General features: G+C 34.1%; 5 protein-coding genes and 1 long non-coding RNA gene across 7 annotated transcripts in view; 3 read left to right on the top strand and 3 right to left on the bottom strand.

Moving 5' to 3' along the window:
* Positions 1-2,494, top strand: part of LOC108724858 (transmembrane protein 53) — a 4,728-nt gene extending 2,234 nt beyond the window's left edge. The window contains exons 4-6 of the mRNA XM_018451530.1: positions 1-66; positions 200-410; positions 1,401-2,494. Coding sequence (XP_018307032.1) covers positions 1-66; positions 200-410; positions 1,401-1,682 — 559 coding nt within the window. The 3' untranslated portion in view covers positions 1,683-2,494. The remainder of the gene's footprint in view (positions 67-199; positions 411-1,400) is intronic.
* Positions 2,495-4,286: 1,792 nt separating this feature from the next.
* On the top strand, positions 4,287-4,671 carry LOC108724861 (uncharacterized). The gene is made up of 3 exons (XR_001936725.1): positions 4,287-4,299; positions 4,367-4,492; positions 4,567-4,671. It is a non-coding gene; the product is annotated as an uncharacterized lncRNA (long non-coding RNA).
* Positions 4,672-4,738: 67 nt separating this feature from the next.
* Positions 4,739-7,071, top strand: LOC108724857 (uncharacterized). Its single transcript, XM_018451529.1, has 4 exons — positions 4,739-4,768; positions 5,183-5,372; positions 5,645-5,821; positions 5,938-7,071. Exons 3-4 carry the CDS (start codon positions 5,746-5,748, stop codon positions 7,056-7,058), a joined length of 1,197 nt encoding a protein of 398 aa, XP_018307031.1. The 5' UTR covers positions 4,739-4,768; positions 5,183-5,372; positions 5,645-5,745; the 3' UTR covers positions 7,059-7,071.
* A 383-nt stretch (positions 7,072-7,454) lies between these two features.
* LOC108724856 (sodium-dependent phosphate transport protein 1, chloroplastic) lies at positions 7,455-10,405 on the bottom strand. 2 transcript variants are annotated; one of them, XM_018451528.1, is made up of 9 exons: positions 10,136-10,405; positions 9,732-10,046; positions 9,498-9,657; positions 8,896-9,008; positions 8,685-8,816; positions 8,404-8,611; positions 8,190-8,334; positions 8,005-8,119; positions 7,455-7,917 (listed from the first exon to the last, which is right to left on the bottom strand). In XM_018451528.1, the coding sequence occupies exons 2-9, from the start codon at positions 9,921-9,923 to the stop codon at positions 7,762-7,764; spliced, it is 1,221 nt and encodes a 406-aa protein (XP_018307030.1). In that variant the 5' UTR covers positions 9,924-10,046; positions 10,136-10,405; the 3' UTR covers positions 7,455-7,761. The 2 variants fall into 2 exon arrangements, with proteins under 2 accessions (XP_018307030.1, XP_018307029.1); XM_018451527.1 differs by having other exon boundaries at positions 9,732-10,405.
* A 1,496-nt stretch (positions 10,406-11,901) lies between these two features.
* Positions 11,902-12,930, bottom strand: LOC108724860 (flexible cuticle protein 12). The gene is made up of 2 exons (XM_018451532.1): positions 12,841-12,930; positions 11,902-12,595 (listed from the first exon to the last, which is right to left on the bottom strand). Exons 1-2 carry the CDS (start codon positions 12,847-12,849, stop codon positions 12,287-12,289), a joined length of 318 nt encoding a protein of 105 aa, XP_018307034.1. The 5' UTR covers positions 12,850-12,930; the 3' UTR covers positions 11,902-12,286.
* A 3,369-nt stretch (positions 12,931-16,299) lies between these two features.
* On the bottom strand, positions 16,300-17,521 carry LOC108724859 (flexible cuticle protein 12-like). The gene is made up of 2 exons (XM_018451531.1): positions 17,425-17,521; positions 16,300-16,761 (listed from the first exon to the last, which is right to left on the bottom strand). Exons 1-2 carry the CDS (start codon positions 17,431-17,433, stop codon positions 16,444-16,446), a joined length of 327 nt encoding a protein of 108 aa, XP_018307033.1. The 5' UTR covers positions 17,434-17,521; the 3' UTR covers positions 16,300-16,443.
* Between the last annotated feature and the right edge of the window lie 7,540 nt (positions 17,522-25,061).

Below are 25,061 nucleotides of genomic sequence, written 5' to 3'. Positions count from 1 at the left end.
CCCCTCACGAACCTGCCGATGTCACTCGTCATCACGTTCTTCCTCTCCGTACTCTGGTTCTTCGAGGTAAACGAACAACATGTTGACACTCCATAATTCTCATTGTCTCAATGAACGTTAGCCAGCATGAAACGATCGTAATCTTCATTAATTTCCGAACACGTCCGACACGATCTCATCGCAAACGTATGTTTGTCAGGGCGGCGTACCATATCATGTCCATAGATCGGATCATTTCAGAGCTGTACCGACGCTGTACAGTTTATATGTCGATTTATGATCGTCAGGTAATTGCGCAGGCTTTTAGCAGAACGCCTGTTCCGACGAACCCGATCGCCCTCGCGGAGGAAGCCTATTCTTGGCCTCAGCTGTTCCTTTACTCCAATAGCGACACTCTCATCCCAGCGTCAGTAAGTTTCCATTTTTTATGCTAATTCCAATAATTCCCATTACCCAATAAACACCAACAGTAACATATAATCAATGTTATAATTTTGCACTCGGCAGTGTAACTGTTATTCAGTAAAATATATTTGTTAACATTTTGTGTTGAATCTTTTAACATATTCGAGTGTTAATTTGACATAATGTGATTACGTTATTTAAATAGTTTTTGTTAAATTTATATTCAACATTTTTTACTGTCAAAATAGTATTATTTATGAGTAAATGATCAAGTAATATGAAAATAATATGTTTTAAAACGTATAGTCTAATTAAGATAAATGAAATATGTGTTAATTTAATATACCATAGATGTTAATTTTACTTTAAAAAATATGCTTCCATAGTTTGTTTACATACTAATGTTAGATTTTTGGAATAAAAGTTCTTAAAGGTTTAGTTTTTATTACCCAGACAGCCAAGCGTGATGTACAGCGTATTGTACAAACTAATGCATTGCATATGTTGTTATATATTTGCTGTACATTTGCTGACATCAAAATAGGACACATTATAAATACAACAACGTGACTGCTTATACATGTAATCAGTTGTCGAAATTTCTAGAGCAAACTGTGAGCAATGGTGGTACATTATGATGTCGGTAACATGTTAGCAACGAATAATTAATCGTTTCATCTTGAACTCATTGCTAACAAAATGCTGACAATATGACAACACTATTTGTTGTCGAGGATATTCATACTGACATATTGCCATCAATTTGCCATCGCAAGAATTTGAATTCCATTGAGTTCAACGCGACAGACATAATGCTGTCTCATCTTGTCCTGAGTTTGTCGAAATTGGTTGCTGCAACATGTCAGCAAATACACTGCATTTGGCTATCTGGGTATACATATATAAAAGTAATAATTAAATGTACATTATCATTATTACAATCCTAGATGTAATAAGAAGAATCTTGTTACAAGAGAGATTCTGTCTTTCATCAGGACGTTGAGAAGTTTGCCAGTCGACGGGCCGAGAGGGGTGTGCGGGTGCAGCTGGTCCTGTTCACCAATTCGCCGCACGTCAAGCACTACACGACCTACCGCGACGTCTACGTGAACACCGTGTGCAGCTTCATTCACGAATGCCTGATCTCGCCGAGCCCGTCAAGGAGCCTGCTGTCCCTGGACCGCGGCGACGAACGCGGCTCTCAGAGCTACGACGCGCCGCCGGATCTCACCAAGCGCGTCGTGTTGCCTCACGAGGCCGACAAACAGCAGAACTAGTAATCCGGAGAAGACGATAATAGATATAAAATAGTTGCCCGCTAGAGGATCGCGTTGGTGGCACACGCGCGACCTCGCGGGTGCAGGCGTAAAGGGAGAGAGGATCGATGATCAATTTATTACGTCTACACTTTATAGACTAAAAGGTCTACGAGGAAAGGAGTGAATTCGAAGGAAATGCCTGGAATCCATTTTGCGCAATTACGACCTCTCAATCTTCGTAATTGGAAATTGGTCTTCAAACTCTACTAAACAATTTTTCCTCCTATCGTTTCTTTGTATTTCCGTCTATTCATTGCGATTTCAAGATGGAAAAATCGTATAATTAGGACAATCAACTTTTTTGTTAAAATAATAAGCAAAGAAAAATGTTTGCGATGATAAAACCAAGAAAGAATCCAAAAATTTTGTGGAACAGTTCCTGATTTTAAGAGATTGGGAGATTGAAATTTCGCAGAACAGATTTCTCACGATTCTTTCAATTCACTCGTTTCATAAAGCAAAGAGGCGACGTCCGAGATGCTGGAAACGGTGCTATGTTCGTTTGTACAGAGCTGTTTTATATAAAGTTAATTATTATTTTTGAGTGAAAGTTATTTAAATGTGGATTTTTTATGAATCGAACGAGAGACTAGATACGCGGTGGCGTAAGAGCTTTCAAATATATATTAAATGTACTTTGATGTATTTCGATGACTATTCGTATAAGCCTAAAAACATGAAGACTTTTATTAAAGCTTATGTCAATTTTACTTCAGTTTTTTTTTATTTCTATATGCAACTCAAATGTCACAAACATACATACTTACACACAGAAAAATACATACTGTATGCAAGTAATAATTATTTGTTTTGAATATTTCGAAGTTCATATATCCACAAATCTATCATAAGTTCATCACACGCATTTATAAAATTTATTCAAAATATATTCTGAATCCTAGTAAGTTTAATATTTCTATCAAGATTATTTTAATTTATGTGAAGTCGTTTCTTCAATTAATTTTATAATATTCTTCAAAATAAAATAAATTCTTGTCTTGAGTACATAATAACGAGTTTTTCTAAAATTTGTAATAAGTACATTTTAAGACTATTATCAAGAAAATATTCTTCGTTAAAAATAACTGTTACTTAAAAGAAAGAAAGTAAATATGAGTAATCACTTTTCTTAGCAATAAAATGATATTTTTTTGTGTGTATTCGCGCATTATTTATTTTCTACAATCTGAAAATTTTTTAAGACTTCTCGCGATATTGTTGCAACTAATGCAATTTTTAGTGGGTCAGAATCGAGATTCCTGGTCGAGTTATGTGCACTGTTTGCGGCATCATGAGCCTTGTCAAAATTTCCTGATTTTCGCCGAAACAGCGAAGGAATCGATAGTATCCACATCCTCTCTCTCTTTCTTTCTCTCTTTCTCTCTCTCTCCTTTGTCTTAATCCTTTATGTTTTCCCGTGTCAGCTTGATTCTTCCTTCGTACTTTTTTGTTACTCCTTTCGCCACCGCGTATCCGAATGACCGCCGTTTTAGAAGCTCGCAAGCTCGTAGACTCGAATGCATCCGTATATAGTCTCTGTACAATAATCTGGATGAGTGAATTTCTCGCTTGTTGGATAATTGTGCGCGTTCTCTTTCGTGGAGGTATCGAGGGCTAATTGCAAGAGAGATTTCTAGGAGATGGATACATTTGATAGAAAATCGTATGCAATATCGCGCAATGTGTTTACCGCTTACGCTCGCGCTCTTTCCTACGCAGCGGAATAAAGAAGCCGCACAAAAGAATCAAGCTGGACTTGATTTAGCTTTTACGCAATCCACGATTCGAAAATGCATGGCATTTAATATCGATTCGATAAAAAGAAAACGCAGGATTTTTTCCTTGTGTCTCGAATTATATCAGTGATAAACTTTTGAGAACGCTCGAGACGCTCGAGCATATAGCTCTGTATCGTTAACATCTCTTTACATATATATATATTAAAAAATAACATAAATATATTTTGATCTGTCGATTTAGTTATACGAATAAAGACTGATAAATAAAAAGCTACAAAGCCTTTTGTTTTTTTTTCTATTAAACGAATGAATGTATATCCGAATTCGCTCCATTGATGATATTTCAATGTTTTTTTAAATGAAATCGGATATCGATTTTGATATTTTTTATGATCAAACATGAATGAAGTTGGAAAGGTTACGTCAATATAACACGTAGTACGCGGTTTTCTCATTTTCATCCAAGCGTTGCTTGGTTTTTAATAGATTTGCTAAAAATATACATATAAAAATAATATACATTTTTTTTTGTTTATTTGAAAATCGGATTATATAGTTTCGCGAAAGACGATTTGAGAAAGAAAAGACACACCAATTTCTAAATCAACGAGAATCAAAACTGTTTTTTTAATCGTTTCGTATTTTTATTATATCTTATTTCCTTTCGCCGTGAATCTAAATACTGTCCGTATCAAGACACAAAATTGTGAGGAGTATAATAGAATTAACGCCCTGTCTGTTTTCGTGGAAAAAGCAGAACGAGAAAAACAGGAAAAGGCATCGCTAGAGCACGCGGATGTACCAAAAGGCAAATTAGCTTCTTTCTCCGGAACGAAGTAAGAAAAAGAGATCACATACGCGTTTAAACATACACATAATTATATGACACGAATTAATTTTCAGTATCTTCAAAAAATCGCGTCAACATAATCAAAAGAAGACCAAAAGAACGGCTGATTGTAACAGTGTGGACAAGGATGGAAATAAGCTGTGTTCAAAGGAACACATTTGCATGGATACTTATGCAAAGTAAAATCTTTATCTTCTTGTAAACGATAATATACGTTGACTTTTATATATCTAAAATTTTTAAATCCTTATAGAACGCGTCTTGCTAAAGTTTATGGCGAGAAATTTCGGGAATTTCCACGGGATCTGAAGGCGCATGGCGATCAAAATAAGAATAATCCTCATTATAATAAATTGGATGGCAATCAAAAATTACAAGCCGATGCTGTTTCGAATAAAACTGAAGCAAAACTTTTTAATAAGGATATCCCGGGAGCTAAAATAAAACGCGACATTGTACGTTTTTCTATATTATTTACAAATTCATTTAGATCCATAATTGAGATTCATAATTATATAATTCATAAATATATCGTAACCAAAAGATACATATAATTTATATCTCAAGTAGCAGAGATAATAGGCCTGTTCTTTTTAGTAGAACTTCATCTTTACCATCTTTACTTTTTTTCTTTTCACATTAGAGAGAAAAAGAGAAAAGATAAGCTATGCAAAAAAAAGTTCGGCTAAAAATAACAAACTTATTAAAAGATGACATAGTGATGTCTATGATAGATCAAAATAAGCTCTTTTAATGTCATTCTGTGTTACTTGGAATTATTATACAACAGTCTTTTTTAATTTATTTCAAGAATGTTAGTTAGAAATTTAATGTTAATGCTAATTAAATAAGGATATTTTCCGAGACAGATAGCGGAAAATATAACAAAGCAAGGAAAAAGATTACCTGTATGTTCCATAAAAAGAATTCCGGCGACAAACAATTTCGTCTACGAATTTAATCCGTTTGTCAATATCGAACAGTCACGTCCATTAACGTCACAGACTAATTTGTGCCGTAAAAATCACTCTGCGCAAACGTTGCCTCATTCTAAAACAAGTATGAAACTAATTAAATTAAACATTGTCTCTTTGTTCACTCGAATTTTTAAATTATTACACGTTTTAAGATTTGCGTAATCGGTAAAAATACAGGCTCCAAAATTTACTGCCAGTACTGAAAATTTATAGTTTACGTCACTATTATAGATTTCCAGTATTGTAAATTTTGGAACACAGCCACAGATAGAAATATTTGGATACTCACAGATAAAAAAATATTTAATTCCAAAATATTCTGCATTTTTCATCAGTGTATAACATTTATTATAGACTTTGTGAAACGGAGGTCATCCGCTGTCTTACCGGAATTGAAGTCACATATCGATTTTGTGACAAATGATCCAGATTCGAATGTAACGAATTCTTCCCCGATGAAAAATACTTGCCTTCCGATACTTGGTAGAGAGAATTCGACGAGGATACTAAACAAACAAGTTGACAAAGAATGTAAATTTCTATGCTTTTATCGAATAACTTCGTTTGCTCTTCAAATTTTGTTTTTAATACCTTTTATGTTATTTAAATTATAATTTAAAATTACATTTCAATCGTTCATAATTCAGTCGAGCAAGACGATATAGATCGCGAAGTGGAGAAAGTAAAGTCTGCGTGGCAAGAATTACGAGGAGAAAAAGACTGGACGAAGGGTAAGGATCGCATTGACAATGTCCGAACGAAAAAACTGTACGAGATATTAGAGAAGATGACGTGCGAAATAGACAGAGTTCAAAAAAATTACATGGATCCCAAGGCGAATCGTTACTTGCACAAAAGCGCGAACAATGTTTTCAAAACGAGCAAGCCAAGTTTACAGGAAGAAGCTGAAATTATGAGAAGCTTAATCTTTCCCGACAGAAAAGCGAGAACCAAATCAGCAGTTTCTCATCTGAGAAACGTCGATAGCGAAATAATTGGTAAAGATATGGCAAGGATACGATTCGACGAAGGTATGGAAAATATTTTAACGGATAAACAACCAAATAAGAATTTCCTTTCATCGAAATACACTGCGAAAAAGCGGTCTATACATACTGAAGCGCACGAGTACGACATTCCCGATGATATTGGATCAGTTCATACAATTGCATTAAATAAGAAACAAGATACAGCTGTTACAGATATTGTGAAGCCAAAGTTTACAGATGAAAACTGGATAAGGGCGAAGACAAGATCTTCCATCGAGGAGTATCTGCAGCATCACACTGATAATATTCATAAATCATACGGCATCGAAGAGAAAAAGGAAGAGTATTCTCGAAGTGTGAAACCATCTGTAAGCGATATTGAAAATATTCTAACAAGTCATAATATTGGACCGCACATGTTGTATGAAAATTTCGAAAGACACAGCAACGGCTACGATTCGGAAAATTACGCAAGTGAGGACGATGCATATCACTCTTACTCGAATAGTGCAACTAATGCTACACAAACGACATCCGTTGATACTATCCAAGAGAATAAAAAAATTCATGATATGTCCCTCGAGAATACGGGATTATATAACGATACACGACCGACGAAAGCGGTCGATGCGAAATCTTTCAATATTCGGAGACAGTTGAGCGCAACAAATTTCCAAGATAACGCTTTCATTAAAATGGGATTAAACGAAAATTTATCGAGAGACACGCTGTCGCAAATAATGCAGTCGGAATACTTGAGAAAGGACTTATCTTTATAATATCTGCTATATATGTGGCAGAAATATCATTAATATATATTTATTCTTATATATAAACATTACTAAATTATATTTTAAATTGTTTGAAATTTTATCATTTTGTAAGTCTTGTTCTCATTTTCCAGTTCTTACAACACGTAAGTGAACAGATCATCTCTCCCATGTGCTAAAATATTTTTAAAAATATATAAATGTGAAAGTTAAAATTTCTCCTATGTACAGTCTTACGTTTTATAGAATATACATTTTATATCCTAACCATATAACTAAAAATTTTAATTTTTATTATAACATCACAAAATGTTTTCCGCTAATTCTTGCGTGATACAATACATATATTAATTAAGGTGTATGATGAGTTTCATAAATGTGTCTTGCATTTCTCAATTAGTTTCGTCAACTAATTCTATTCTTTCCATCAAATTATGGCACTGTCTGTCAAAATCACACTTTGTTGCCTCAAAAAAGATAATAAAAATTTATTTAAGATATAAATAAAGCATCATGATATGTCTTCGACTGGCCGATACGCGATGACCAAACGCATCACACCAACATTCTTGTAAACGTTCGTAGCTACCTCATTGGGAACCATTCAAAATGATCTAAAAGCAAACAGGCATCTCAGTGTTCTTAACAAACACTTTGCAACCTCTTCTTTCTTTTCAATAACAAATAATCGCTGTATGAGAGATAGAGCATATCACAACACTGGAAGCGCCGAACTGTGGCTTTGGTATATTATAGCCCCGGTGAAATTAATCGCTGCCGCCAACACGAAAACCGGCATCCACCAACCGTGCGAGGCAGTTACTAATTCAGCTGTCAATGGTCCACAAAGAATTCCAGGTACTGTTGCCTGAAAATCAAGATATACGACACAGATAATGTAGTCAACTTTGCGACGTATCGATATTGATTTATTATTAGATAAAAAAATGCGTACAATTGTATTTGAAACTGCAAACGTAATTCCCGCATGATTCGGAGCTATATCCGCGTGATTACTTAGGTGTCCGGCTGAATTGCACGCACAGAGGCCCATTGATATTGAAACAAAGCTGTAAGATAATAATTTCATAAAGAAAAAATCAAACAATAGAAAACATAAGACTAATTTGTTATACATACATGACTGCAGCAAGCAGATTATCTACAGCACAGAAAGCTAATAGAAAAGCACCTGGTCCTATTAGGCCTATGTTTGTCATTAATCTTCTAACAGACAAAACAGACCATCTTTTTTGTATCAAAGTATCAGCACTGTGACCAGCAACTGAAAAAAAGAAGATAGTTAAAAAAAATATTTAAAACAAAGTTGAAATATATAGAATTATATACTTACCAATACCAATGAGAGAATTAACGATATAAGGGAGAGCTGTCAAACTAATACTCTCTGTATTCGCAGACAAGTTTCTTGCCAAATAAGTTGGCAACCACTGCATTATTATATAATTACTCCAATTCATTGCAAAGTGTGCTATGTACAAAGCCCACAGGGGCCAGTGAGCAATAAACTCAGTCCAACGTAAGCTTCTATTCTGAGCTACCTATCAATCAATTATAAAACGTCAGTACCAAAAATATAATGGAAAATAAATTAAATGTCAGACAGAAGTTTACTTTAGGAACAAATAATGGAATCTCATCTTGAGAGTTAGTTTCCTGATACAACATCAGCCACAACACTGTCCATATGATACCTATTGTCCCAAATAAATAAAATCCAGTTTGCCACGCCAAGTGCGAACATATCTAACGAATAGAAAGAGATTTGTAAAACATAATTTTTTAAATAATTTAACACACATTTTGAAAGTAAGATTAGACTTACAACAGATGCAACCACTTGGCCAACAGAACCAGCAGCTACTAGATAGCCAAAAGCGCGTGATCTTTCTTCTACAGGAACATTATGTGCGAATAAATGAAATATCACTGGTAGGCCTACGAACAATCTCAAGTTAATTCCTAATCTCAGAATGCATTAGGCCTATTCTTTTTAGCTGAACTTCTAGCATCATTTATTTTTTATCTTAATATTTTTCTTTATACAAAAAAAGTGGAAAGATGAAGAAGTTTAGGTAAAAAGAATAGGCTTCTACTTTTTTTTAGCTTAACTTGCATTGTTTATTATCTTCTAATGTAGAGAGATAAAGAGGAAAAATAAATCTTACAAGAACTAAAAAGAATAGATCTCAACTCTGTTCTTTTTCAAACAATATTCTGAACTGCAGGTGTACAAAATAAGTTGGAGTGAAATAAATATAGTAATGTTTTGAATTGGTATATACTGCAATGGTTGCAATAAGTTGGAGCGAAATAACTATATTTATTTCACTCCACCTTATTGCACCAGTGTATACCAATTCAAAAGAAGAACAGACCTCTCTTGTCACATCTGCTTCGAACGTTCCATTCCTTCTTTATTCTTACCTAATCCTTCTCCTAGTCCTAGAATCACCCTACAAAGTATGAGTAATGGTACCGACTGTGCTAGCAACGGTGTGATGACCGTACTAATGGACCATAGCAAAACCGCTAGCATGAGTACCGTTTTGCAGCCAAAACGACTTGCTGTGCTCGCGCCGATGATCTTGAAGGAGAGAATGACGTATTATAGGCGCTGCGTTTTCATTAACGGTGACACAAAGCGTACGAATCGTCTACCTGACTAGTGAAATATCCGAAAGCAAACGCAGACAGGATCCATCCCTGCCAGTACAGGTTCCACTTAAACTCGTCGGTCATCAGCACGATGGCGATGGGCATGATGACCCTGTCCGCGGCGTTTATGAAATTCGCAGCCGAGCAGAGGGCCACGATGCGCGACGTGCGCGGTAACATCCTGAATTTTGCCATTGCCGATCTCCAGGCTGCTCCAGGCACCGTCAAATCGACCAGGTTTAACGACCGCCAATGATCATCGCATCGCCCAGGCTCGGTACGTTCCTGATCAGCTGATCCTTCCTCGCTTATGACAAGCTGAACGCGTGCCCGCGGAAAAATGAGAAAAAGAAAACTTCGACAAACACGTGCGAACGTGCCGTATGTGGAGCAAACAGATTTCTAACCTCCACACTGTCGTAGAATGACGAATGTTCTAAGACGATGTACCGTTTGTACGTAACGGTAAAACGATCGGGATCATCGGGATTGTACTTATGCGTCCGTCCCGCACAGATAAACACTTTGCGCCAATATTAGAAATCGAAATTAAACGTCATTACTAACGACAAGGACGCGGCAAGACATCAGCACCACGAAGACACAATTTGACGTGTCAAATCAACACGTTTGCAGCACGATCGATCCCGATATTCCCGACAGAGGGAAGCCTAAGTCCTGAGTAATGGTCACGTCTACATTTTAGGTAGTCTCCGTTCATAATTCATTAATTAATAGATTCAACTCAAGTAAACCCAATGTTGACCCAATATATATTCCTAACATTTAATTAATATATATATTTTTTGCTAATAAATTTATTTTTGTTAATAGGAATTATATATAATTCAATCGACAAATCACTTTCAATAAAAATAAGCTAAAGATAGAAAATAGAATTAAAGGACTAAAGATGATAGAAAATAAATAAATTTAACTAATATATATATATATATTTTTGTCAATAAATTGCTAATAAGTATTATATAATTCAATCGACAACTCACTTTCAATAACAATTACAAGCTAAAGATAGAAAATAGAACTAAAGGACTAATAAAAAATTATAGAAAATTAATAAATAAATGAATTCAAGTTAATGATGATTTACCATTAAAAATGTTGGTTTTAATTAAGTTGAATAACATATAAATAATAGGTCTGTTCGCGTTGCTTACATTTTTTGCACTCAGCATCTTCGCTTTCTCTCTTTTCAACGCCCGAATATATTTACGCTATATATAATATATTTATCTCATTTCACACAAGTGCAAATATTTTTGGGGATTTCGAATAACGTGAACAGATCTACTTTAATTAACAGTGTCAAGTATAAAAATAAATGTGCAGAAATATAAATATAACTAGATATAAATAATTAATCATTTATAACAATTAAATATTGATTATAATTAAGTATGTATAATAAATATATACAAATGTCTTTTTTAACTAACAAATATATTGATTAATATTCTACTTTTTATTGGTATATGTACATTACATGTACATTACATGTTCAAAAAGTTTATGAATTATTCAGACATTTTTAGCAAAATTTGATTATTAATGTAACATACATAAATTCAAGAATTTCAAATTTTAAATATTTTTTACAGTATTTCTATAAAGATAGAATACTAAGGTTGTATAGTAATCCCTTAACTATTCAAATAATTTAGTGAGAGAGAGAGAGAGAGAGAGAGAGAGAGAGAGACTATATACTAACTCATTTCGTACTCTTTAACTTTTTAAAATAAAATACAAATATATGTACATATACTATACAAACGAGAAAGAGAAAAAGGGAAAAATCAAACACAAAAGCTGCAACAGAGACATTTCCCGATTGAGTTTCTCAGGTCGATCGTAATTATCTGGGAAGGAAATAATATTTATGCGTATCTTTAATAAAATTCTTATTAATTTGAGATCGACAAAGTTACTGTAATACAAAGGTAAAATTACGCGCATCGCTGTGACGAAATCGTAGAGATCGCAATGTCGCTGGAATTTTTCCAAATATAGCTGTGCAGTCCAAATATGACCAACCGATCCATGTTGTGTGGTGCTATTTATAATCGATTTTCAATAAGGTACTATTAAAGACCAATTAAGAATTTCAACTGTTAACTCATAATACAATATATTAATTTTACGATTTATTATCACGTAGATATATACATTATACATCCGCGACGTGAAAACATAACATTTAATTTTTATTTAAAACAATATCATTCGTATTCGATCATCCATCATACAAATGACTATTGGAAATGGTACAGCTTCGCAGTTATACATTCGATATCATTACGCAAATCAGTATATTTATCCACGAAGCATCTGTATACTAATAAATCGTGAATTTAATATCTACTGCATTATAAGCCAATTATGCAGATATCTATATCGAATGATTAAAACGATCGAGAATGTCTGTACTCTTCAATTCTTCTTCGGGCTCACCAGGCCCATTTGATGATCATCAGGCAAATTTATCCAGAGCTAGCTGTTTTTCATATCGACTTTTAGTATCTTGCTGGTAATTAATACATTTAGATGGACGGTAGATGCGCTCCCTCGGGGTGGAATCCGTTCTCATCGGCGACGTAGTTGACGGTGTACCTGACGTTGGTCTCCGGGTCGACGTAGGTGAAGCTACCGCGGACAACGAGAGCCTCGTTCTCATGACCGGCGTTCACTAACTGGGCAGACTCTTGATGGGCCTGACCGTTGGAGAGCTCGTAACCATACTGGTATCCATCAACACCGATGTTGTCCAGTGGTGTCTCTTTCACGATGACCGCTTGATCGTGAGGGGGTGCTGCGATGGCGACGGCCACGAGGGCGCAGAGGGCAATGATCTGCAGGAAGAGAATGTCAATTAATCGACTTGTCACTTGGTTTAGTTTTCGTTATTCACAATTGTTGATGAAAACGATCGAATATTAATAATTGGTGGTGCGAGTGATGTAATAGCGTTCCGATGTATCCATTTCGATGCTATGACTCACAATCTTCGAATTAATTAGCGATAAATTTTATGCGCTCGTCCAAAAAGCAAGAGTTGATTGTAAATTATAATTCAGGAGAATCTTTGTATACCCACTGTTTTCATGTTGAATATGGAGGCGGTGTACAGCTACTCTCGTTCGAAGAAGAAGACTGATGTAGATTGTCGAAATCAGCAGAGATTTTATAGTGCTCCTCCTACTGCTAAAATTTGACTGGGCCTACACCAATTCACCTCTCACCTTTCTTTTACGTATTTTGCTAGTGAACACATCTGCCAATCGTCCAGATTTCGACCTTCGTAAGAATTTTTCACGAACGACACTCAACGATCTGGAACTTCATTAATTTAAAAATAATCGCACACAAAGAGCTCCTATAGGTGACACTATTAGACTAACACAGAGATTTTGCAAATTTTATCACACATATTTTATTTTATTGAAATAATTTTTTATTATTAATAATAGAATTTAATTATTATTCATCCAAAACCTAAATGTTGACAAATTTAACTACACAATTAATAAGTGCATTTTGGATCAAATAGATCTTATTTCAGATTTGTATAAAATTATGTAATATTAACATAAAATGTAATTTAATATCGAGTAAATATCATACAAATTTATTTAAATATATAAAATATAATAAAATAATACAAATTAAATTTCATTTAATAAAAAAGTGTCTAGGCGGAAGTATCTGCCAAGTTTGTTAAAAAATTCTCTTGCAATTCTCAAGGGCATGCAAGATGGAATTCCACTTTTCTTCAAGAATTTATTTGAGGAATTTCCAATCATTAATTATTAATGTAACCTTTATGGAGACTTAGACTTATGATAACTTTGCAAATTCTCAGTCTTATAAATTAAGATGACCCTGGTTCGTAAAGTAGCGACAATCGGCATTCATCTTTTTAAGATGCATGCGGTAGTGTGTCCGATGAATACAAAAATTTGTAATTGAGTAATTCCAAATTGTATTTATTCAGAATTTTCACATTAAAAAAAACGTAATCATATATTCATTCAAAATTTTGGGTTTTCAAAAAATATGTATTCACAAAAAAACTATGAATATTTAACGAGTATTCATATTCATTCAAACAAAATGTAAACTGATAAAGAAAGCTCCAATAAGCAATCGTTACCCCTTAACTATAACCGTTTGATAACTTTAAGTAAAAAAATGAATTTTATTTATTTTTGTCATTGTAATATTGAGATTTTGTGAAGGAAACTTAGAAATTTTGAAAAATATTTTAGAAAGCAATACATTTTTTATTTATAAATATCTATTTGATAGAGCGCCATATATATTCCGATATAATAACGGTTATATCACAATAATGTTATAAACATTTTATAAGATATCTTGGTCGTTTATTATGGTCTGTGGACATTAAATTCTGAGATATATTATTTATTCCCAATAAAAATATCTTTGTTTAATCTATAGGTTAAACAAGAACGCCCATCGTATTGTAGATCGCGTTCTAAGCGCGTGGTGTAATCGTAGTCATTGTTTTTATAGATTTCTGTTTTCACTTGCAGGCTTTGCAAGCTATGTGCAGATAATACAGAGTAAAAGTGAATACGAAACGAAAATATTCGTAATCATATTAAAAAAATATTCATTCAAATGGAATGAAAAAGTATATATTCGTTTCTTGACGAATAAAAAAGAAGTGTATTCGAATGAGTATTTTTATTTATTTTTTATTAATTTATTCGAATATTAGGTGTATTCACTGGACACACAGCATGGCATCATGTTGTGCTCTCGTGATGAGATTTCTAGCCGCCTTCAAGGAACACTACTAACTAAAGCCTTGAAAATGATAGCAACATAAAAATAACATTTTCAATCTTCGAAACGATCAAGAGAAACTACTTTGGTTAATCTATTCGGATTCTTTCGTTCTACATTTTGTTGCGAAACGTATCATCTTTAACTTAGTAGATGTTGATGGCAATGAATTTTTGAAGTTCTGAATCACTTCATCAATTTATTAATGATTTATTAAAAAGTGCTATTTAAGAAAATAAATTAAAAGAATTAAATTCGTTATATGCTTATGAAAGATATTTTGAAATATTAAAATATTGATTTATTATAATTAAAAGATTTTTATATAATAATGGAAATAATAATTTATATTAAAGCGTTTCTTAATACAAAACTATTTTATTAAATATATTGTTACGTTAACGATAGATATTTATTATTTTTGTAAAAATATGGATAAATAACTATTTAGTTATTTCGCAAAAGCCAACTTACAATTAGTTGATACAAATCAGAAAATGTAGAATAATAAAATGTCTATAAATATGTTAAATTATAAGAGAAATTTGATAAATAAGCAACTCAAGAAAATTATAAATTTTTAACTATTTTATTTTCCATTGTTTTTCAATGTAGGCGAACCTGGGATATAATGGTTATAATTAGATTTTTCAAGTTTTAAACATATTAAAGATAAATAAATCAACTTTGTTATATATTAAAATATTTTTTGAAGTATTTACTATAAGGAAAACTTAAGTTTTACTGCAAAAGTATAGATTAACAGGACGAAATTATTGTTTTGTGAGAGTGTGTCGTAACCTCACTATGTCATTTATGCAGGACATTACGGGGCACCACAGAAAACTTGTCTATTTTTAAAAAATTAATATTGAACATTGCTTAAAATATTTTTATCTACACTTGCACATGAATCATAAACTCATTTTAAACATAAAATAACACCAGTGCACCATTATGCCTCGAAGTACATAAATTTACTTTAGATAATATAAAATATCACAGATAATCAATATATTTGTATAGATTTTACTAAAGTAACAAGAAAAGATTATATAATAAGATAAATGTACTTATGACAATAAAAAATAGAATTTTGTTATTGCTTATCTTATGCGAACATACTAAAGAATCTGTAACTCATTCGCGGACAGTAAAGCGAACACATTAAACAATTTTTAGCAATTTTCAGGTAAAAATAATATGACAACTAATAACAATATATAATAAGATACATCTAACAATAACTATTGTCTGACAATTCATTACATATTAGCATATCTATAAAAAGATATCGAGTACATCCCATTATACCCCAGGTTCTCCTATTGTCTAATAGGAGATATAATTGAATGCAAACCAAAAGTAACAAAAGCAACTAGAACACATTATTGCGTGTTTCAAACGCGTTTATTTCATTGAATGTATTTACTACTTACATAGCATTGTATGATTGAGAATATAAACTATAGACCAATGAATAAAATATGGGCATTATGATACGTCTTTATTGTTCTATGAAAAAATACGGATTATTTGTATAATACATATTGTTAATCGTATTATAGTAAATTAATCGAATCAAATAACGATCATTCATTCAAATTGCTCGTTTATTGATTCGTAGAATTTTATTACATCTTCAAGATTCAATTTTGATTTATCGAGAACGTTACTTGTCCAGCGATGGTCAAAGTAACGAGTCGAAAATGGAAGAGTTATGGAATAATTTAGACACCAAGGATTAAGTAAAAATCAATTTATTTAAAACTAAGTTTGTCATAGTGTATGATCGCTATACGATCGAGAGATCGAGAGGGTTGAGGTTTTCTTCGAGTGCGAGACTGGATGGAAAGTTGTAAAAACACAGATATGAGGTAAATAGGATTTAGACGACTGGCAGATGTGCTCCCTCGGGGTGAAATCCATTCTCGTCGGCGACGTAGTTGACGGTGTACCTGACATTGGTCGCTGGGTCGACGTAGGTGAAACTACCGCGGACTACAAGAGCCTCGTTTTCGTGACCAGCGTTTACCAATTGGGCGGACTCTTGATGAGCCTGGCCGTTGGAGAGCTCGTAACCATACTGGTATCCGTCGAGGCCGATATTATCCAGTGGGGTCTCTTTCACGACGACCGCCTGATCATGATAGTCATGAGGGGGAGCCGCGAGGGCAACGGCGACGACGGCGGCAAAGGCGATGATCTGAAGTAACGTGCAAAATAACGAAATAATTTGTCAAAATCCTAGTCCACTCAAAATCTAGAATTGGGAAATCTAGAATAAAACAAACGTCTTTGTCTTTAAGAAATCCTTAAGACGTTTCTTAGACGCTTTTCGTAAAAATATGTTTAAGAATCTATATCCTAATTTTTAGACTTTGCGTTATCTGGGACGATTCGTAATCATTAGTGATAAGATAACATTCTGATAGATTTTACACTTTTTTCGCAACTTATGACAGTCTGTTTCTATTCTCTGGCTTCTGTAAAGTTACAATATATTCCTTTTTTTCGCGAATCTCGCGCAGAAGTATAAAAAAATATAAAGAATAATTTATGAATTAATAAAATAGATACAACTTGAGACATATTTCTCTCTTTCGCACAAGACCAAGATAAAGACTCTCGTGATGACGATAACTGTCATTCTAATACATTCTCAAGATATTTTGTACATTCCTCTGGAAAATGATAACACGACGGTGTGATATTTCGTAATCCTCGAGGTTCCGAACGAGCGAAAGTTTCCAAGAAATCACCACACCGCGAGATTCACCGAGAAATTATTCCAAAATCTCTCCGAGAGAGCGGCACTCATTTATCTCTTTCGGAAAACATCGTTACTGATTTTTCGTAGGACACGCACCAGTTTCATGGCTACAGGTTCTTTTTTCTCAGAGAACAAATGGCGATCCGACCTGAAATGGCTCACTAAACTGATTCGATGTACCACGCCAGTTGGCGATTATATATAGCCAGAATTGTGAGATGTGAATTGCGCCCTACCATCATCGTCCACGGCGTTGCCAAAATTTTCATGTTCATGTGTCGAAATCCTTAAATGACCGGTCGACCGGGCTGCGATGGCACAACGATCGTGTTACGCGCAGTCGAGAATGTCGGGCTGGAATGCTCGGGACGAATGCTGGGGAGGTTTCACCTGAACAGGTCGCAACCGTAACTCTGAGTGCTTTCCAGTAAGAGACAGTGGGATCTTTCCAACAAGCGACACTGTGTAACACTCACCATTTCATCTTTGTTTAATATTGGCAAACACAACAAAGATGTAATGATTCACTGTGTCACACCGTGTCATGTGTGTCTCTAGTTGGAAGGCATCCACAGATGACACAGTGTGATTCATTATATCCTTGTTATTTGCTGTTAAACAAAGATGAAATTATCACTGTGTTACACTGTGTCTCTTTCTGGAAAACATCATCTAATTCCTCGCTCAACTCAATGCCTGCCACGAAAGATGATTTAAGCGTGAGGAAAGGTACGAGAGACTTAATTGTCAATTTTCTGCGGAATTTTGTTTTTCGATATGCGAACGACGGTTGTAATAATGCACTTACGAAACTTACTTGTCGCGCGATTGTACCATTGGTCCAGGCGCTGTCGTAATTTCAGAGTTAATAGTCATGGATTAATCTGGGAGCAATTTCAAATGCACTTTGAGAGATAAGCCCTGCTAAAGGTTACACGTAAATCCTTTACCTCGTATGTCCTCGTTAAATCTTAATCCATTGGTTTTTACTATGTTTTTACGTTATGCAATATATGCACAGGCTCATCTGATGCGAATATTAACGCGCATGTGTGCATGCAGTATCTAATGTATTTGATCAACTAACTAAATTTTTTGTGAATCCAAGCCGGTAATCAATCATACATGACTCCTGTTGCAACACGTTACGATTCATCGAAATCCGCTGAGCAAAACATTTCATTTAGCTTCTAATAAAATTAAGAGAAAATTACAGGCGCACGAGCTTGTGAATTATTATTGGAAATTCTTGATGGATTGATCAATTGACGATGCATCCGCTGATTGATCCACTAAAAATGAAAATATAAAAATATGTTTAATTTATATTATTTTATAAAAATTTTTTAAATAATAACCAATTGTATAAAAACATAATTTTTTTCTAAAATGATAAATGGAACAATATAAACGTATTTTAGACCGGTCGATTCTTATTTCAAGATCATCTTGTAATGTCTTAAGATGTTAATAATAGCTAAATGATTGATTTATACCATTTTAAGGCTGAATTTAAAATGATCTTAAATATAAGAATCGATTATGAATACCAGCCATAGAATCTATTTTAATTGCTTTAAGCAACATTTTTTCCAATCATCGCAATATCGCGAGGCCTTCAAAGTTACAGAAAATTATTGTCTACTCGACTAATACAAATAGAATGCATCACGATATCAAAAAAGTATTTTTACGATTTTTTATTTTATCTTATTTCACCATTTTTAGTAGCAAAATTTTTGGTCTTTTTAATTCTTCACTACATCTTAATTAAATATCTTTTGTTTGAAATCGAAGTTGATATTCAAATGACAGTCAAATAGTCAAATTGATAATCAATAAGACTCCTCGTAATTGATAGTCAATAAGATTCCTCGTAAAAATTAAAAAATCTGAGCTTTCTCGTTATGTATCTTTGATCGATGACACACGAATATCTTATTGTCTGACACGAATTATATCAGCGAATAATGAAGAAGAAATGATGCGCGCTGACCGAGATTTGAAAAGAAAGTATACTGTTACATAAGCAAACAACTTATGCTAATGATCGAGACACAGAGACAAAGAGAGAGAGAGAAAGAGAGAGAGAGAGAGAGAGAGAGAGAGAGAGAGAGAGAGAGAGGACACGTTACTGGAGAGTAAGGATCTTTTTTGTGGAGGAGGATACAAGTCAACGACGCGCGTTCGATCTTTTACACGGGAATCTTCATTATATGGAAGATTGAAAATTCTCGCGTAGATCTTTGCGATAAAGCAATACCGTAACTTTTTAATTAACATTCTTAAAGAGTGATTTTATGAAAAGAAAAATACAAATTTGTTTTACATATTATTAAAAATTAAATTGCTATTATCGTTCTTGCAGAATATATCTGTCATTGAATTAAACTATTAACTTTCTCCACGTAGTGATGCATCGCTCTTTATCTTTGTCTATTTTATCTAAACATTGGACAATTATGTGCGCGCGTGCGTGTCATTATACATATATTATATAATCTGCCATTATCATTGCGCGTAGATTGTATCGAACTTTCTAATGCATCTGTATGATCAACAGGCCGTGTATCGCGTTATGTCATACGCGTATAATGTAATCGGAGGTTGCACGTGGCTATGTTATTGAAGTACACCCCGCCTCGTATAATTAAATACGTTTGCAACTAATAATACACTGTACAAGCGCCACAAGCTAAGTTACCGATTAATACCCGGGAGTCGTTATCGTCAAATTAGCCAATCGGCACTTTGGTTCGCATCATTGATGAAGGATAACGTTATAATGTTTCCAATAGCCTCGCCCTCTCTATACCTCACCTTTCGTTATTCATTAATTTTCGCCGCAAATTGCCTTCACCAATTTTAAAGATAGATGATTAATTTCTAGAAAAGAAGAAAAAAAAACTTACGAAATATTCGATATGTTCGAATCGATTTGTTTGTTATCGATGAAAATTAAGATAGGATTAAATCACAAATTGAAAGAAATAAATAAAAAAATTATAAGCAGATGGATCTACTTTCCAAGAAGACTAGATACTCGTATATTGCAAAATTTTTAAGAAAAAAACAAATTTTTTATTTTTGTAATTTTATATGCAAAGTAATACGACATTTGAGAAGAATTAGAAATATATCAAGTAAATTAAAAATAGCGTATAAAATTATAAACATAATTTTATTTTAAAAGAGAGATAAATAAAGAAAGATATAATTTTAATGATATGTTCTGAATTTTCGATATGCAAAGTGTGCTTATAATTTCTTTTGTAATATCATTCTAAATAATTTCGGACATACACTGCTAAAATTCGCAAAAAGATCATTAAGTCTGCGAGATCGAGGCTTCTGGAACATATGTATAGATAACTAGTCGAGTTAGTGCATCATCCCGTAGCGGCCACGTCAGATCGTGACTTTTCCTTTCTGTGGCGAGAGCGTCTTTTCAAGGCGCGATATTATTGTATAATCGATTGTACGGCGACGGTATATTGCAGACGGTGCAGATGGATGCAAAGGAGACGTTCATTCCGGATAAACAGATGCGAACCATTCGCGTCGGCGTTACGCAAAGACCTCAGCACATTACGCGCTGCGTACGAGGACCCCGAAGTTGACACCTCTGATCTCTATCATCCTATCCTAACAATTAATAACCTGCTGACAATTTCGCTGATAGTTTTAACAAGAAACTATAATTCCCATGAAGTATCGAAAGTCAATTTTGTGATTAGCAAAAAAATTTAAAAAGTCTCGATTTAAAATAGACAAGCGAATAGAAATCCACGAAAAAATGATTTTGCAGAAATATCTAAAAATTTGTACTCTTTAAAATTTTTAGAGTGAATCTTACTCTGAAGAGTGAAATCTTTTAAAAATTGAAAATTTATGAGTCACCCTTTTTTAAGACTCAATTTTTACTCTTTAGAGTGAGATTCCACTTCAAAGAATTTAAAAAGTAGATAGAAATAGATTTGAAAATAATTTTTGTTGAACCATCAAATAATTATATAGGAAACTCAGGCATGATGAGAAATGCTATACAAAATTGTAACATTCTAACAGTTTTGAGCAAGTTTGAGTTTACATAATTATTTTGTTAATCCAACAAAATTATTTTCAGATCTGCATATTGCTAAATTTTTACACTGAAAAGATATTAAATTTTAATAAATATTTATTTGAATAGTTCTAAATAAATATTAAATGTAAACATTTATTTATTTGGTACAAGAATCATTAATTTGACCTAATTATCATTTTTTATTGAGTAAATATTTTTTTACTGTAAGTAAATATTTAATTATAGTACCCACTATTAAAAGATATATGTATTAAGATTTAGTGTAAATTTTTTTTTAGTGTAGATACTTCAGTTCTTTCCGTACGTGAATGAAATTGAGATCTCAAACGTCGAGACGCGCACCTTGCATTTTTTTTGTGAAAAATAACTAAACAGAGGAATGTACGAGATCGAGAATTAATGTGTCTAGGAAAATTGTCTGTCTCGAAATTGCGATTCTAACACGGGCTTCCCGGGGAGCGAGTCCGTCGATCCCGCTGGGCAAAAGACGAGACGGAGAACGACGGAGGACACCGCTTTTCAACGAGGAACTTGCACACGGGTCGGGAATTTCGCAAGAATCCTGCTGGACCGCGCGAGGTCGTCGCCGTTGCCGGCTAAAGGCGCACCTTGCGTAACATCACCGCCGCGAGCACGACGGCACGGATCCTAAATGCCACACTCTGTTGGCGTACGGATGGGTCTGTACACCGGCTGCGCGCGTGCATTAAACGACGAGGTGAAGTCGCATGGTACGGTGTACTTCTGATCTATCGTTCCTCCTCGGTAGGGGAATTTATCTACAGCTGGCCTATCTTCAGCTATTGAATTTACGACAAGGTGGTAAAACTAATCCGGAGAAGCCAACGCGAGAAGCCGTCCTTAATTGGTTATTCTTTACGATTTCTTGGATTTCTCCAGTGGCCAGTATTACGCATACTAATGATGACGTAAAGTAACGTTCCAAGCAGCAGAGGTCATTTAAGCTTATGTCAGAGATACGAGTCTGGTTATTTAAAAATTCTTCCTTCTCTCTCTCTCTTTTTCTTTCTCTCGCGCTCGAAAAATCACCTCGAAAAATTATCAGCGTATCTTGACCGAGAAGGAATTGATTTAGATGCATCGCACGAATCATAAAATTAAGAGATTTGGAATTTGCATTTAATTAACATTATCGTACTATAAGGAAATAGTTGTAATCGCGTCGCGCTCGTCTGGCCAGTTCTACCGCAAACTACTGCCATGGAAAGAACAGTTTTACTGAAGTATCGAAAAATTTAGCTAGATATAAAAATGATTTTGTTAAATTACCAAAATCAAGGATTTCTAGAATATCAAAATTTTTTGCAACATCGCTCATTATCACAAAAATACAAATGCCAATCAGAGTCAACATTAGATATTTATGTGCGAATTCAAAGTCTTCATTAAATAAAAAATTAATTAGACATTTTGACTCCTCGATAATTGAGGATGATCCAAAAATGAGAGGTAGAAACGTCTAATTAATTTGTTATTTAATAAAGAATTAAAATTCACAAACATCTAACTGGCTCTGATTGACACTTGTGATCGCTCATTATTTAAATTTCAAACATAATTATTTTGATGGTCCGACAAAATTATTTTCAGATCTGTATCTAAACTAAATTTTCAGATATTTTAATAAAATCGTTCTTTCCATATGAGCGCAGCAATTCTTCGAAGATCCTCCTCGCGATACGGCCGCATATCGATCGATTTGCCTATCCACGCGATAATAAACCGCCGAAGGCGCGAATCGATGGTGGATCGGATCACTCACGTGCATTTGCCTCGCGATACGATTATTCATTGATATCTATCATAATTCACATTGAATTCTTCTCGCGTCCCGTACTACGATGACGTAGCTAGATAAGATAATTGCACCAGCAGGATGTGACCTCCTGCCGGAGGTCCGACGAGGGTGTTTAAAGGTGGCGGTGAATAGTAGCTGACGTCGCGAAAGGTGAGCCTCAATGAAAGAACGTCTCGCTTTAAATTATATCGTTATCAGGTGGATACACGCTCGTGTGTGTACACGTCCTCGAGAAGTTCTGTACAATCACTCGTGCATCAATCACAGAAAAAAGAATTGTGAGGTATATATATTATTTTCTTCTATTTTAAATTTATCATCCATAAATTCAATAAAGTTCACTTCAAATGATCTGCAAATTGCATCAGAGTTTAGAAATAAAATTCTACCCAAGCAAAACACCAAGTCACGATAACGTTAAAACAACTTAATAAATTATTACTAATTGACGTCATTATGATGTCGTGATGACTTGTGTTCTTTGTGTGCTTTGGATATTTTTTAATTTTATATGCTGTATATTTATGAACACATTTAAAAACAATTAGAAATACATACATATGAAATACAAAGTATATGACATATAAAATTATACACAAAATTTTATTTAAAAATCTGACAAGAGAGAGCTACAGAGCGTGGGTTTAACGAGACATTGATGTATGAGAAGACAAAGCTTTGTAACGTGAATAACAAAATCGCAAAAAGAGATAATCGAATCACGAGATAATTGCGCTCGCACGCGATTCTTCTTTCGTAAGGCGATCCGGAAAACTCACGCTGTGCCACTTATCGCGGAGATTTACATGCCGAATGAAGCAAACAATAGCTTATCTTCAGGAAAAGATCGATGCTGGAACGTTACATGATCAAAAATGCAGATTCTTCCCTTCTACTTCGCACCTGATGTAAATTTAAATCCAGCCACGCAATCAACAAAAGGTAGACGGCAAAAAATATGGATTGGACCCTCAGAGCTCCTGGAAGCGCGGATTTATTTCTGCGGCGGAAGCGAACTATTATGGTCAAGGATAAGCTAAAGTTACGAAGAATGCTTTCTCATTCCTGATTAGCGTTAAATATGTCAATGTTTTCGGTAAGTCCCAAGCCGGTTTGGCTAGAATGTAGCCAAAAGAATTTTTATATATATATAACGCAGGATTTATGACTCCTAATTTGGTTTTATAGAAAAATTATTAAATTAATCTTTCAGAGTTGACGATGGATCTATTATAAATCCACTCAATTACATTTCTTTGTCAAAAGTGTCAAATAATTCAATTTTTTATGTTAATTTGCAAAAATTTGGATAATTCTTATTAAAATATTCTTAGTATTATGTCATTTTGGTTCCTTGAAATTATTACCTTTTAATTAACATAAATTAAAGGACTCTTATAACAGCGTTAATAATTATGTTACAGATTTTAGTCAACTCCAGAGAGTGTCTTATTAAATTAGTAGTCGCGATATTTTTATCAGTATTACTCCCAATTTTTATCTTCGAAGTAAAGTGGAGGAAACTGCACATCTATTAATTCGTACGCGATAAAACGCACGTAGATTTCTGCACGTGCAGAAGGTCACGAGAAGGAACGCTCGACGTCGGAAAATTATCAATTACCTACTGCCTCCTCAATTTCTTAGAAGCAGTGCTGCGCAGGCAGCTCGCATTCATTATTGCCGATAATCTGCCGGGACCCCCGTGAACTTTTCCTCAAAGAGACTGGCGGAGCGAATGAACCGTGCTCTCACGTGAAAATGTACCGTGACACAAACAGACGCGGATTTATCATTGAGGACAACGCGACATATACAATCGCATTT

Source organism: Mycetomoellerius zeteki, unplaced genomic scaffold (genome assembly GCF_001594055.1).
Source record: "Mycetomoellerius zeteki isolate Tzet28-1 unplaced genomic scaffold, Tzet1.0 scaffold311, whole genome shotgun sequence".
Taxonomy (NCBI): Eukaryota; Metazoa; Arthropoda; class Insecta; order Hymenoptera; family Formicidae; genus Mycetomoellerius; species Mycetomoellerius zeteki.
This window is presented reverse-complemented; position numbering and strand designations above follow the sequence as displayed.